Raw genomic sequence first — 16,318 nt, forward strand, 5'->3', positions numbered from 1 at the left:
GACTACGACCGTGAGCGCAACGAGTACTTTTTCGACCGGCACTCGGAGGCCTTCGGCTTCATCCTGCTCTACGTGCGCGGCCACGGCAAGCTGCGCTTCGCGCCGCGGATGTGCGAGCTCTCCTTCTACAATGAGATGATCTACTGGGGCCTGGAGGGCGCGCACCTCGAGTACTGCTGCCAGCGCCGCCTCGACGACCGCATGTCCGACACCTACACCTTCTACTCTGCGGAAGAACCGGGCGCGCTGGGCCGCGACGAGGTGCGACCCGGCGGGGCCGAGGCGGCTCCCTCCAGGCGCTGGCTGGAGCGCATGCGGAGGACTTTTGAGGAGCCCACGTCGTCGCTGGCCGCTCAGATCCTGGCCAGCGTGTCCGTGGTGTTCGTGATTGTGTCCATGGTGGTGCTGTGCGCCAGCACGCTGCCCGACTGGCGCGCAGCAGCCGCTGACAACCGCAGCCTGGATGACCGGAGCAGGTACTCCGCCGTCCCTGGGAGGGAGCCCTCCGGGTAGGACGCACTGCTTCTCTGCACGTCCGTCCTGTAGCGTCTGTCCGTCCCGTCCGTCCGTCGCGTCTCCGTCTTGTCTGCCTGATGAACCAGGCAGGGTTCAGGGCCCAGGGAGGCCCCACGCGCGCCAACTAAGGGAAGGGTTGGGCCCCGTCGTCACCCCTATTTTCTGGGCACTGACCAGATCTGATACCTCTGCTAGAGACTCAGCTTGAGGGCGAGATCCCCAGGCCTGGGTAGGGGCAGACGGAGATACTCAAACCTCTTATCTTTGTAGTTTACTTCTGAGCAGATAGAGACCTGCTAATTAATTTTCTCTAAACTTTTGTTGTTATTATGCAGTCATTTAACCCTAAGCATTTAATAGCAGTTTCAACTATTTGCCAATTTTTGGTGGTGTTTGAAGAGATGAAATCTTGTTCTGGCGAAATGTGGTCTGCTGTGCTCTGCCCACACATGCTATACACCCTGCCCCCGGCGTAATGTGTGCTGTAATGGAATTGCCATATGATAAAGGAGGCTAATTTAACGACAGACTCTAAATAATGGATGTCTGTGCCCTTTTCTGCCTTCTTTCCCTACCAGGGATGAAATTAGTGAAGCTCCTGTCTATCTGGTACCAAAGAAACACACTGTGACTTTCAGAGGGTCTTCAGTAGTGGGGAGGGAAAGAACCCTTGCCTCTGGAGAAGAGAAAAACCAAAACTGCCTAAAACCCAGAAACAGTATCTGTGTAGTTTGTTTTGTTCTTTCCACTTTACTAGATGAAAGGAGAATATTTTAATCTGATTCCTAAGATGAGGCTTACCTCTTAATGGTGATAACACTTTTCTGTTTTTAGTACAAGTGAGTTTATTTTGCATATTTAGTGGGAGGAATAAGCATACTAAAGTTGGACTTTCAAGGGAGACAGCCATTTTGGGCACAAAAATCAAGTTGTATATTCTGTTTTACCTTTGTTTGGTAACCCTTTTAAGATTCTCCCTCCATTCACTTTTGTATTTTATTTTTTTTTCCTAGTCACTTTTTAAATTCAAGTTTGCACCCTGTGATCTTTTTTTCCTGATAGGCCCGTGGATGTTAGGAATGGTGCTATGCTTCTTGATTTTGCAGTGGATTACTTTCACATAATATTCTTCCTGGGGGAAGCAAAGATTTCTCCATAAATCTAAGTAAATAAAATTGTCTAGTATTATGGAGTCTATTACTGATAATGCCATCTTGGCATGAAATCCAAGATACACGCTTTGAAAATAAATAAATTAGGAAACTTACTTTGTTTATTTTATTAGGTTCTAACTGTTTTCAATTTGCAGATAAGAATTACTTGGTACTCCAACAGAACAATAAAAGTAGTTTATATATCTAAATACATAAGAGCCCTTGATTTAGACTCCCCCCCCCCCAAAGAGGGTTGGAGGAAAATGAACCATAAATGGCCAGCCTTGAAATGATTCACTAGTAACTAGAATTCTAAGATCAGTGAAGACTTGAGCTGTATTAGCAAAGGAAACAAGAGACTTGAGTTATTAGCACAGATACGCAGGGAGTAGACTACACCAATATATAAGCAAACACAGTTGAAATACACAAATAATAATTTTTTCGAGGGAGCCGAGGGGTTTTGGGAGTTTAGGGAAAGGTAGGCTGCAGATTATTAATGTACAGCATTTGGAAAGAAGTGAGAGGGATGAATGGTAATTTCAGGGAGAGCATCAGAAGAAACCAAAAAGGGGAAGAGGCAGAGATAGAAAAGAGGGAGGATGCAAAAGAAGTGAAGGAAGAAGAGTAATGCTTAATTTGTATATATGTATTTCATGTATGTATATAATTATTCAAGTCAGAACTGTTTCCTAGACACCAGATATTTTAGGCAAATGCATGTTTTTCTTGGCTTAATGGCCCAGTTTTAAGCTTCCCTTTAGAAGTGTAGGTATATCAAACCAATATCTACAATCCCAAACAGATGAACCAAAGGATGACTGACTGAGAATGTGACACATTTCAGAGAAAGCCCCTCACATGCCTCCTTCAAGTAGTCTTTCAAACCCCTTTTTTTTTGGGGGGGGGTACCTGGGAATGAACTCAGGGACACCACCGAGCCACATCCCCAGCCCTATTTTGTATTTTATTTAGAGACTAGGTCTCACTGAGTTGATTAGCACCTTGTTGCTGAGGCTGGCTTTGAACTCAAGATCCTCCTGTCTCAGTCTCCAGAGCCGCTGGGATTACAGGTGTGTACCACCATGTTGGGCTGAAATTAGTCTTTCTAAAACATCATTCTGGTCATTCGATCATAGCTGAGATTTATCAAATAAAGCTCCTTTCTTGGCTTCCAGACTCTACAATTTAAAAAAAAAATTAGTTTTAGATAGACACAATACCTTTATTTATTTTTACGTGGTGCTTAGGATCGAACCCAGTGCCTCACACATGCTAGGCAGTGCTCTACCATTGACACAACCCAAGGCTCTTGACAATTTTATCACAACCTTGATTTATCCCATCATTAGTTGCAAATATCTTTTCAGTATAAGCTGTATTAAGGCACTGATTCAAATATTGTAACTTTGTGTTGTAAAGAAAAGTTGGATGTGTAGGACTTAGAGACCATAGATTTCTTGAGATTGTTCTGAGAAGGCATTCAAAGTCAGGGAGGACAGGGAAAAAGCCTTCATTGGAAGGCTGCAGAGATTTTGCACTGTCCCACACTGGTGGGGTGTCATTTATATAAAAACTAGCTTATGCAGCCTGTATAACCCATGTGCCAGTTGTGCTCTACCTGGGAACAAAATAAGGACGCTTCCAGGTGAAAGGAACAGCAAAAGTGTGAAACTTGTATAATGTGTTCAGGGAGTGAGAATTCAATGATAGAGTGAAAGGTGGCTAGAGAGCAGATGTGAGGGAGAATAATTTTATTTTGCAGGCATTGGCTGCAATGGTGAGTCATTGGCTGGTTTGTAGGGTTTGTGGTGTGTGGGTTATGCATATAAAGTAATGAATGTAGCTAGGTGCAGTGGCTATGCCTGTAATCCCAGTAACCCTGGAGGCTGAGGCCGGAGGATTGGAGTTCAGAGCAGCCTCAGCAACTTAGTGAGGCCCTAAGTAACTCAGTGAGACCTTGTTTCAAAATAAAAAATAAAAAGGACTGAGGATTTCATTTGGCTCAGTGGTAAACATCCCTAAGTTCAGCTTCTGGTACCTAAATCAATCAATCAATCAATATAATGAATGTGGTGTGTACCATGAATTGGAGGGAGGTGGTGATTGTACCTGGTAAGTTGAATGTGGAGATTTTTTGCAGAGGGAGGGAATGAGGACCTGATTGCTTTGTGGCCGTAAGAATGGAGAATACATGACAACTCTGGAACATTCTAGGAAGAATTAGAATTACTCCAGGATATTGGAAAGACACACGAATCGGGGGCTGATTCAGTGGATTTCCAGGCGCTGTATGTATTCCCTGGGACTTGAGGTTCCATTTGTCCACCCTGGCCTGCTTGCTGGTTCTCAGTGTCTTTTTACTCTGCAATCTCTGGCCTCTTGAAATTGAATCATTCATCAAGCCCAACTCAGGTTGTTTCTCTTGAAGCCTTTACTGTGTATCCTCCTGAACTTCTTGAGAAATTCCTGTTTGCACTGCTTAATTAGCATCTATAATATATACTTCCTAGCATGGTAGTTATTTTCTCATATTAATGTGTTCTAGCTGCTCAGCTTAGATTAGACAGCCCAGGAAGGCACGTGAATTTGCTTACGCTATTTCTTATGGCATTTTTTAGAAAAAAAAATTACTTTTCAGGTACAATAAATATCTATTGTTTATATTTCAAAATAGAACCTTTCAGAAAAAAATTTTTTTTTCTTTTGGTACCGGGTACTGAATCCAGGAGCAATTTACCACTGAGCTGTATCCCCAGCCCTTTCTTTATTTTTCTGTTTTGAGATAAGTTCTTGCTAAATTGCTTAGGGCCTCACCAAGTTGCTGAGGCTGGTTTTGAACTTGGAATCCTCTTACCTCAGCCTCCTGAGTCTTGGGATTACACGTGTGCCACCATGCCTGTCCTTAATACCATTTTTATTACTCTGTCAACCCTTATATTAATTATACCTGGTTCTGGAGATTGTGCCCAGGGCCTCACACGTGAAGCAAACACTCTACCACTGAACTGCATCCCCAGCCCCAGACATATATTTTCTGTTGAATAGTTTGGAGAGCCGTTTGGGGTAAGGCAGTGGACTTCAGGTGCCCGAACTCTTGGCAGATGGGATCCTGTACTAGAGTAAGAAAAAGTCTATCAAATCAAGAAACAGTATTTATCAAGTACTTATTGTACAAAAGGGATAAGGAACATGGTTTCTTCAGAAAAAAAATTTTTTTTCCATGATAGGAATCAAACTCAGGGTCTTACCCATGCTAGGCAAGCCTTCTACCATGAAGCTACATCCTCAGCCCTTTTTAAAAAGATTTCATCTCACTAAGTTGTCCAGCCTACCTTGGAACTTGCGATCCTCTGGTCTGAGCCTCCTTGGTAACTGTGGTTACAGGTGTGTGCCAGTGTACTCCATCAGGAACGTCCTGATTTTCTTGTGCAGCTTCCTGGGTCCAATCTCTCCCCTCTCCAATTCATGGTACGCACTGCTTTCTTTACTTTATATGGCTGTCCTGTAATTGCTGGGCATCTGTGTTGTTTCTTGTCCATACGAGTTGCTTTGGTGATTATACTGTATATGCATATAATTTTGCTTGCTTTCTTTTCCCCCCCTTCCTGCAGCACTGGGGATTGAACCCAGGGGTGTTCTACCATCAAGCTACATCCTCAACCCTTTTTGTTTCTCATTTTAAGACAGGGTTACTGAGGGTTTCAGGGTTTCACTAAATTTCTGAGTCTGGCCTTGAACTTGGGATCCTCTTGCCTCAGCCTTCTGAGTCCCCCCGGATTACAGACGAGCACTACCGTGTCTGACTGACATTATTGTGTTCCATTTGCAAGTATACGTTAGAATAAATTCTTGAGCGTTAAATCATTGAGTTAAAGGACATGTACACTTATAATTTTCATAGATAATTCCAAACTACTCCAAAAAGATGGTATCAATTTATGCTCCCACCCACAATGTATGAGATATCATGTTCATAATCTGAAGGTGAAGAATGATATCTAGTAGTTTAAGTGTGTTTTGTTTAATTTTGAATAAAATCATGCATCTTTACATGTATTGAGAAGTCATGGAGGCTGGGGGATATCGAGTTCAAAGCCAGCCTCAAAAAGCGAGGCACTAAGCAACTCAGTGAGACCCTGTCTCTAAATAAAATACAAAATAGAGATGAGGGTGTGGCTTAGTGGTCGAGTGTCCCTGAGTTCCATCCCCCATACAAAAAAAAAAAGAGAAGTCATTAATCTTAAAGGTTTTTTCTTTTCTTTTCGAGAGAGAGAGAGAGAGAGAGAATTTTTAATATTTATTTTTTAGTTTTCGGAGGACACAACATCTCTGTTTGTATGTGGTGCTGAGGATCGAACCTGGGCCGCACGTATGCCAGGCGAGTGCGATACCACTTGAGCCACATCCCCAGCCCCTTTTTTTCTTTTTTAATGTGATGTTGGGGATTGAAACCAGGGCCTCAAAATACTAAGCATGTTTACCATTGAGCTACATCCCCAACCCCCAATGAATTTCTGTTTAAAAGTTGGTTTTTTTTTTTTTTTAAATGTTAAGAAATTTCTTTATGTTATGAGTTGCTAAGGCTGGCTTTAACATTGCAATCCTCCTGCCTCAGCCTCCTGAGTCATTGGAATTATAGGTGTGAGCCACGGTGCCCAATAAGCTGATGTCTTTTTAAGACACCACTGACTGCTGGATAGAAAATGTACAGGAGGTGAACAGCAGATGCTGCAAGACCTGGAAGGCAAGAGATGTAGGGGATGTAGCAATGGAGATGGTGAGAAGCGACTGGATCCAGGTCAGTGGTGGATTTTTATGATGACTCAGCCATCAGGACTAGGAAAGTGTGAGAGATGTTGCGGATTGAGTGAAGCAGCCCCAGGGCTCACAGATGTTGGGGTCCCTCTGGTGTGACCACTTTGGCCCACAAGTAGCTCTCTTGTATAAAGTCTGCTTCCCATTTTAGGGTATTGTGAGGAGGAGGCTCTGGAAGAGGGATACCCAGAGGGCTGGTGGGAGACAGATCGTAGATCCTCTTCCTTACGGTACACCTGAAACCGTCTCACTGAGAAGATCTTCTCTTGAGTCAAAGACCTTTTTTTTAAAATTTTTTTATTTTTTTTTTTAGGCGGACACAGCATCTTTGTTTGTATGTGGTGCTGAGGATCGAACCCAGGCCGCACGCATGCCAAGCAAGCGCGCTACCGCTTGAGCCACATCCCCAGTCAAAGATCTTTACACCTCATTTAGTGGTCATATGTATGCACAGCCTCCCTTGATAAACAGTCCTCCTAACTAATTAATCTTAGAATGGTGATGTGCTTAAAGTTTTATCCGATTGAAAAGATAAACTAGATTCTCCAGGCAGTTTGCCTTCCAGTAACATCTGAGGATTATTCTGACACTGATGAGATGAATGTTCTTTTTGGCCTTTTAACATACAGACATATAGACAAATCGTCCTTTTTTTATTTTTTGGTCCTGGGGATTAAACCCAGGGGTACTTAGCCACTGAACCACATCTCCAGCTCTTTTTTTGTTTTTTATTTTGAAACAGGATCTTGCTAAATTGCTTAGGGCCTCACTAAATTTCTGAGGCTGGCCTTGAACTTGGGCTCCTCCTGCCTCAGCCTCCCAAGCCTCAGGAATTACAGGTGTGCCCCACCACACCCAACTCATCCTTTAAAATTACTAAGCGTTGCTACCTTTTTTCATAAAAAGATGCTCTTTGCTTGTTGCCTTTGAGAAGTTATGACCTCTGAAAGACAGGTCAGATATAAAGCTATCCCTTTCACTGCCTGGTCCCTTTTGCCTCAGGACTTCTGTCCCCTCAGACAGTCTCAGTAGAAGTTTATTTGAGTTCTTAATCTCTAGCATGCAGTCTTGTGATGGTTTTGATCAGATCTTCAGAAATTCTTTCTGAAAGTTGTTTTGTGTAGGAATGTTGCTCTTTAATTTGTATTACTTTGTATTGGGGTGATGAGAATTTGAGGAGATTTTTAAATGTTTAAATTTCTTACACTGTTATTTTAAGCTCAAGTTAAGGAAATTTAAATAATCAACATGAAAAGCTGGATGATGGAAATTTAAAAATCAATTGTATTATTTCCATTGCCTTTTCGTTCGATATTATAAAAATCAAGTAGGTTTTAAAGTGTGTTAAAAATAAAAAGCAGTATTTGAAACTGAATGTGAAAGTCTCAGTGCTTTTATTCTGCAGATAAGATGGCTATTTTCAGAACTCAGTAATTAATAGATCTCTGATAAGATTGAACATAACCCAGAACCTCTGGTTAAATCCTGCTCTTTCACAGTAGACTTGTTTCTTTTAATATGTATGGGGTTTTCAATCCTCTGCCAATTTTAGAGTCCAATGGAAACTTTGTTTTGTTAATGTCTTCTAACCAAAGTGCTTTTGGTAAGCAAATCATTTTTTGATAATATTATCTTTTAGTTAAAACTTTGCTCATTGGGAAAAAAAGTGTTTTGATGTAAAAAGTTAATATGCCCCTCTCTCCTCCGTCCTGTCACCCAGTTTCTGGATATTACACGCACACACAAACACATATGTGCACACATTTTCATACATATATATAAACATACATACATATGTATATATTTATATTATAAATATTTTCTTTTAAAATATATAATTTAAGCAAGATCATTGTATAATTACATTCAGCAATTTGCCTTTTTCATGTACATCTTGGAACTCTTTCTGATATGAGTTCATATATTTCTCATTCTTTTAATATCTGAATAGTATTCCAGTGTATGGATGGGGCATCATTCATTTAATAAGTGTCTGTCCTGGAGATAATAGTAATGGTTGTAAAAGCCATTCGCGCGCGCGCGCGCACACACACACACACACACACACATATGTGCATACATATCTATGCTTGTATAAATGTACACAAATGTGTGTGTATTTATTTATTTTTTTTTTATTTGTAGATGGACACAATACCTTTATTTTATTTTATTTTTTTAATGTGGTGTTGGGGATCAAACCCAGTGCCTCACATATAGTAGGCAAGCACTCTACCACTGAGCCTCAACCCCAGCCCCATGTGTATTTATTTTTGAGACAGTTTCTGCTGTATTGCCCAGGCTATCCTTGAATTCTTGGACTCAAGAAATCCTGCGTCACTCAGCCTCCTGAGTAGCTGGGGCTATAACGATATATACCACTGTGCCTAGCCGTAATGCATATTTATTGAATACTTAAATATATGCTAGTCACTTAAGTTTTTACATAATTATGTCATCTAAGTCTCATTACAGTCCTATGAAATAATGCTGCTTTTATTACCATTTTATGACTAAGATTTAGATAGATTAACTAATATGTCCAGACTTGCATGAGTGGGTAAGAGTTGCCCTAGTTCTGATTCCCATTTTGATTAATTTGTCTCAATTTCTATAAAGTGGTGTAGACCACATTGCTTTTCGTATCTCTTTGGAAATGGGAATAATTCTATATGTAGGCTAAATTCCAAAGTGGAGAAATAGCTGAGTTAAAAGGAGTATACATTCACATTTTTTGATAGAAGGGACTGGGTATGTAGCTTAGTAGTAGAATATCCCTAGCATGCACGAAGCCCTGGATTTGATACCAGCCCCTTAAAGTATGAATAAAAAGTCAGGGCTGTTCTTTTATTTATTTATTTTTATTTTTTATTTTGCAGAGCTGAGGATTGAACTTAGGCTCTCCTGCATGCTATGCAAGTGCTCCGAGTTATATTCCCAGTCCCCAAATTCACCTTTCTTCTTCTTCTTTTTTTTTTTTTTTTAATGTGGTTCTAGGATTGAAACCAGGGCCCAGGACATGTGAGACAAGTGCTCTACCGCTGAGCTACATCCCTAGTCCCCAAATTCACCTTCAATGTGCACAATTAAGTGGTTTTCAGTGTATTCAACGAGTTGTGCAACCGTCACCATCTGTACTGCTTTCACCATTGTGGCTTAGTGGTGTGTTTGGGGGAGGATACAGTGTGTTAAGGAGGGGACCCAGGCATTTTGGCTGAGCAGATGAATCAGAGAAAGTAACAGACAAAACATTTGTGTTTGAATAAATTAATTGATCAACTGGTGGGTTCTACTGGAGTGTTTGGAACAATATATACATTTAAATGACCCTCTTTGTGAGTAGTGAGGACTCCTTGGCTCTTAACTCTACTGGCAAAGGGAAATATGTAATTGAAGCAGTCATTTGACTTTCCCAGGCAACACATGTCAAAAGGGAAAATCTGTGGTGGAAAGAACCAGGGCTCAGAGTCAGGAGCGGGGTGTGTGTGTGTGTGTGTGAGAGAGAGAGAGACAGAGACAGACAGACACAGAGGCACACACTGTACAGTTAATTAGCTGACTCATTTAGTAAATTGGGATATCCCACAGAAAGGGTGAATGAGAGAATAAAGACCAACCCTCAACTAGAAGGTAAACTTCCTTAGCTTTATCTTTCCAGGTTTAAGCCCCTTCTTACTGTCTTGAGGTTGCTTGGATGGTTTAGATTCCTTTTAGTCTGTTCTTTGAGAACAGAAATTCTGTGCTTTGCGGCACATGGTTTAACGCCTTACACAGGGGCAGGCACCCCATATATATTTTAAATTAAATGAGGTGTGTGAAAGAACCACGCAGATACAACAGCATTTTCATTTTTGTAAGAAGACAAGTTGTCTTCAACCTATAAAATCTACAAGCAGGATTTTTTTTTTCTAAGCTACTGGGGATCAAACTCAGGTCTTCACACATGCTAGGCAAGCTCGCTACCACTGAATTATATCTCTCATCCCAGTGGTTTAATTTTTTTTCTCTGTGTGTGTGTGTGTTATCCTTTTTTCTTTTTTTTTTTTTTCTTTCTTTGTTTCTTTTTATTGGTTCTGGGGATGAAACCCAGAGACACTTTGCCACTGAGCTGCACACCAAGCTCTTTTTATTTTATTTTTTTATTTTGAGACAAGGTCTTATTAAGTTGCTTAGGGTCTCACTAAATTGTTGAAGCTGGCCTTGAACTTTCAATCCTCCTGCCTCCGCCTCCCGACCCACTGGGATTATAGATGTGTACCACTGTATCTAGTCCCAGCTCTTCTTTTTGAAAAGGGAAAAGAGTAAAGATCTGGGTGTATATCTGAATGTGAGTTTTGAGCAAAAGACTTAATTTGCTTCCTCCTCTTTTTGAAGTAAGGGGCATGAAAGAGGGGGAGGTTGTTCTCTGTTGTCCACATTTGCCTTCAATTTGTAATCTGCCTGATACCACTCCCAGTTTGGCTTAATTTTAAAAGCTCGCTCTAGGGGCTGGGGTTGTAGCTCCCTGGTAGAGTGCTTGACTAACGTGTGTGAGGACCTGGGTCCTTAGCACCAAGGGGAAAAATAATGCTCACTCTGGCCCAGGCGTGAGGATAGTGTGTAGGATGTAACAGGAGGCCGGTAGCCGAGTGGTTTCCTTAGCCGTCTCATGGAAGCTTTGAGAATCCGGTTTTACTTTGACACTCAGAGGACTGCCTCTGAGTCCTGGGTCCAGGCAGCTGAATTCCAGGGTTTCCTTGTTCATTTTGTGGGAGGAGATATTGGAATCACCTAAGTTGCCTCTGCCATCATGGTGTGACGATGATCCCAACTGGTCTAGTACTCTCTTAGTTGTCAGAACAGTGGAATTCTGGAGCCTGCGTGTGAAGTCACCCCACTGGCTGTGTCTTTGTACAGATGCAAAGCTGAGGGTAGTTATATTTTTATTTTGTTTTATGTTGTTTTTTTTTTGTACTGGGGATTGAACCCATGGTCATTTTGTCACTATGCTACATCCTCAGCCTCAGCCCTTTTTATTTTTTATTTTGGAATAAGCATCTTGCTAAGTTGCTGAAGATCTTACTAAATTGCTGAGGCTGGCCTTGAACCTTTGATTTTCCTACCACAGCCTCCTGAATAATTGGGATTATAGGTGTGCAACATGTACCTAGCTTTTTCTTTTTTTCTTTTCTTTTTTTTTTTTTTTTGGTACTGGGGATTTAACCCAGGGATGCTTAATCACTGAGCCACATCCCCAACTTCCACTTTTTAAATTTTTTATTTAGAGATAGGATCTCACTAAGTTGCTTAGGGGGCCTCACTGAGTTGCTGAGGTTGGCTTTGAATTTGCAGTCTTCCTGCCTCAGCCTCCCTGGTGGCTGGGATTACAGGTGTGCACCACTGTGCCCTGCTTGTTTTGTTTTTCAATTAAAAGTGTTTTGGTGGTTCTGGGAATTGAACTTGGAGTGTTGTGCTCTAACCATGACCCCAGCTCCAGTGTATATTTTTATAATAATCAGTGTGATGAAATGGGAAATTGCAGAAAGCACTTCTGTGCATACTGGAATATCGTGACTTTCTCCGGGTAAAGTACTTGTGCAGTTGGCTGAGTCGTGAACTGAACTAGTGGCTCTCTTCATGACACACTACTCACTTCTATTGCAAGAATGACTAACACACTGGGTTTATTCCTACTTGAGAGTAGAGTAGGCATCTTATCAAAAACAGACAGGATGAGTCTTTGAATCTGACGAAAATAATGGACAGTGTTTGTTCCTGATGAAAAAAATTCAAGCTTTCAAGAAAAAGTTAGAAATGCCTTCCTAACACTTAGCAACTTATCTGATGAAATTTGTGCTGGTGTTCATAAATGTAAATTTTTAAAATACATAATGAGGTGTTGGGGTAAAGCTCAATGGTAGAGCATCTGCTTAGCACATGCAAGGTGAAAAAGTCTATTTGAAAATGACATAGTTTTCTCAGTTTTTTCAAGGATCAGCAACGTTTGGAGACTACTGTGCCTCAGCTTGCTAGACCCAGGCAAGACTGGGGAACCACATTGCTATAGGTTGTGATAATGTCACAAAGTGTTAAGAGATGAGGATGGTCAGCCAGAGGGTGTCAGATCACACAACAGCTCCCTGAGTGACATGTTCAATGACTAGCTTTATGGGTGAGGACAGTGTGTCACAGAAGCATCCAAACCCTAGACGATACTGAAAAGCCTAGAAGATGACATCACATTTTTGGCTATTTCCAGCTCCTCTTCCTAGGATCATGCCAGGGTTTTACCCACCCCTTCATTCATTTGCTTCTCCTGTGTCTGCCTTGGTGATCACTAAGGATCTGATTGTAGGATACGATATATTTTGAGGAAGAACAGACATTGTCAATTTTGTCTGCATGACACCTGTGAGCACCTCTGCCTTGGGCACAATTCCTGCATGTATGAGATGTGAGTGAGCAGAATAAATACGATGGAGCTCCCTCCCTGTGCTCAGTGGTAACTTTTGTGTACAAAACCTCCTGAGTTTAACCATGAGCATCTCAGGATCACAGGCGATGGAGAAGTCAAGTGTTGGACTCCTTGCAGGCCACAGAGTGCCAGGGGGTTGGGATCAGCCTGTTCTGGTCCCCCGAGCTGCTGTGCATGGCTGAAGCTTCATCGCTTTCTGTGCAGCAGCAGCCCTGTCTCTGGGCGTGGAAATGATGCGTGGGGAATTTTGACTCAACATTTCAAGAACCAAATTAAGGACCAAATTGAATTTAATTGGTACTTATTGTCATATATGTCATTTAAGAACCAAGTAAATGAAAAAGATTTTTTCCCCTATCCCTAGAAAGATAAAAACTAAATTTTAGCAGTTCACAGTACAGTGTACAATGGGCTTTTGAAACAAATTGCCCCTATTTCTCCATTAACTCATAATTTATTTAAATGTTGGTGGTGAGCCCATTATAGTAAATGATCTGAGGACTTTTTCTTAAATACAAAAGACTGTTGGAAATAAAACAAGACTTAAGCATTTAGAAAAATGAAGAATTCCTTATGCCAATCAGAATGTTTTCCTTGAATACAACTACCCAAAACTTGAGAAGAACAAATCAATCTGTGAAATGAAAGAAACTCATGCTTTACAAAGGTAGAAGAAGAAATTATGCATAAAAGCCATTATAAAGTTTTTCAGGCATGTGAAAAATATAGATTATAGTACAGTGAACATTTGTGTACCACCCAACAGAAGAAATAAAACAACCCCCCCCAAAAAAAATACATTCCACGAGGTGTTTCTTTCTTATTAAAATACTTTCCTTTTCCATAGAAATTGCCATCTCCTAACTCTGATGTGATTATTTCCATGTATTAAAAATATATTTTAAGGGGCTGGGGATGTGGCTCAAGCGGTAGCGCGCTCGCCTGGCATGCATGCGGCCCGGGTTCAATCCTCAGCACCACATACAAGCAAAGATGTTGTGTCCGCCAAAAAACTAAAAAAATAAATATTAAAAAAAATATATATTTTTTAATATATGCATGTCTATACATTTATATGTGTGTTACTCAGCTTTCCATTACTATAATAAATACCTGACATAATCAACTTAATAAAGAGAAAAGGTAGCTGGGTGTGGTGGTGCACACCTGTAATTCCAGCTACTTGGGAGGCTGAGGCAGGAAGATAGCCTTAGTCACTTAGGGAGACCCTGTCTCAGAATAAAAATAGTGAAGTGATGTAGCTGCTGTAGCAGCTCAGTGGCGGATCATCTCTGGATTCAATCCCCCAGTGCCAAAGAAAAAGAGAGGGGCAGGCGGAGAGAGAAAGAGAAAGGGGGTGGGGAGAAATGAAATGGTTTATTTTGGCTCTTAATTTGGGGGGATTGGCCCTGTTGCTTTTGGGCCTGTGATGAGGCAGTAGGTCATGACTGAAATCTGTACTGGAGCAAATCTGTTCATCCCATGGCAGAGAAGCAGAGAGGAAGAGAAAGGGATTCGGGTCCTGTTACCCCCTCTGAGGTCGTACCCCAGTGACCCAAAAGATCCCCCACTAGGCGTCACATTGAAAGTTCTTATCACCTCCCAACAGTGCAAACTGGGAACCAAACCTTTACCACATGAGTCTTTGGGGAACATTCCAGAGCCAAACTACAGCAGTGCATCTGCACATAAAGTATGATATCGTTTTAGTACTTTCAGCCATTTTTATAAATGGTATCACCAGTAGAATCTGCAGCTTGTCCTTTTAGGTCAGCTTTATATTCTGATGTTGATTTCTATAGCTGTAGTCCTTTCATTTTAACTGTAATAAGAAGGTATTGATTTATTTGTTCTTCTGTCTGTAGAAATTTTGCTATTACTATAGTGCTGCAGTGAATAGCTTAGTTCATATTTCAGTGCACACATAGGAGAATGTCTTTAATGTATCTACTCAAGATGAGAGTTGCTATATCCGAAGGTATGTGTATTTCTCCTGGATGCTGCTAGTTGGTTCTCCAGGTTAGTTGTACTGATTTATACTCTTTTTGGTAAGGAATAAATCTTGTTGCTGGTTTCCTTGCTCTCTCTATATGTTGCTAGAATTTAAAACTTTGCTTATACGATAGATGTAAAATAATCTCATTTTTTCTTTAAAATGTGTTATGATTTTTTATTATTATGCAACTGGGATTGATCCGAGGGGTGCCATACATCTGAGCTACATCCTAAGCTGTTTCTAGTTTTCATTTTGAGACAGGGTCTTGCTAAGTTACTGAGGCTGGTCTTGAACTTGTGATCCTCCTGAGTCACTGGGATTACAGGTGTGCACCACCACAAATGGTTTAAATTAATTTTATTGAGACATAATTTATTTGAAATACATTGCACCCATTTCAGAATATACAGTTTGGTGACATTTGACCAGTGTATATACCAATATGATTACCATTCCAGTCAGGTACGAAATTGCCTTATTGCCCTAGGTAGCCACTGATTTCTGTCACCATAGGTTAGTTTTGTCTTTTTGTTTTCTTGGTACCAGGGATTGAACCCAGGGACACTTTACCACTGAGCCACATTCCCAGCCCTGTGTATTTTTAATTTTGGTACAAGGTTTTTCTAAATTGTTTATGCCCTTGCTAAGTTAGTGACACTGGCTTTGAACTTGGGATCCTCTTGCCTTAGCCTCCTGAGCTGCTGTGATCATAGGTGTGTGCCACCATGTCCAGCTAGCATCACGTTTTTAAAAAATCATCCATGTGGGGCTGGAGATATGGCTCAAGTAGTAGCGTGCTCGCCTGGCATGCGTGAGGCACTGGGTTTGATCCTCAGCACAACATAAAAATAAAATAAAGATATTGTGTCCACCTAAAGCTAAAAAATAAATATTAAAAAAAAAATCACCCATGTGCTGTTTGTATCATTGGTTTATTCTTTTTTAAATTGAGATATAATTCACATAATAAATTTTAGCATTTTATTTTATTTTAATATTTATTTATTTATTTATTTTTAGTCATACCCAATACCTTTATTTTGTTTATTTATTTGTATGTGGTGCTGAGGATCAAACCCAGGGCCTTGGACGTGCTAGGCAAGTGCTCTGCTTCTGAGCCACAACCCCAGCCCCCATTTTTATTTTTACTTATTTTTAGCTTTTTTTTTTTTATTGTTGGTTGTTCAAAACATTACATAGTTCTTGATATATCATCTTTCACACTTTGCTTCAAGTGGGTTATGAACTCCCATTTTTAGCCCATATACAGATTGCAGAATCACATCAATTACACATCCATTGATTTACATATTGCCATACTAGTGACTGTCGTGTTCTGCTACCTTTCCTATCCTCTACTATCCCCCCTCCCCTCCCCTC

The 16,318-nt window shown here is 40.9% G+C and overlaps 1 protein-coding gene across 1 annotated transcript in view; it reads left to right on the plus strand.

Moving 5' to 3' along the window:
- Positions 1-16,318, plus strand: part of Kcng3 (potassium voltage-gated channel modifier subfamily G member 3) — a gene marked incomplete at its 5' end in the record, with an annotated part of 38,535 nt that continues 22,217 nt past the window's right edge. The window contains one exon of the mRNA XM_015479478.2: positions 1-509. Within this exon, the coding sequence (XP_015334964.2) occupies positions 1-509 (509 nt within the window). The remainder of the gene's footprint in view (positions 510-16,318) is intronic.

Source organism: Marmota marmota, unplaced genomic scaffold (genome assembly GCF_001458135.2).
Source record: "Marmota marmota marmota unplaced genomic scaffold, marMar, whole genome shotgun sequence".
In the NCBI taxonomy this organism is placed as follows: Eukaryota; Metazoa; Chordata; class Mammalia; order Rodentia; family Sciuridae; genus Marmota; species Marmota marmota.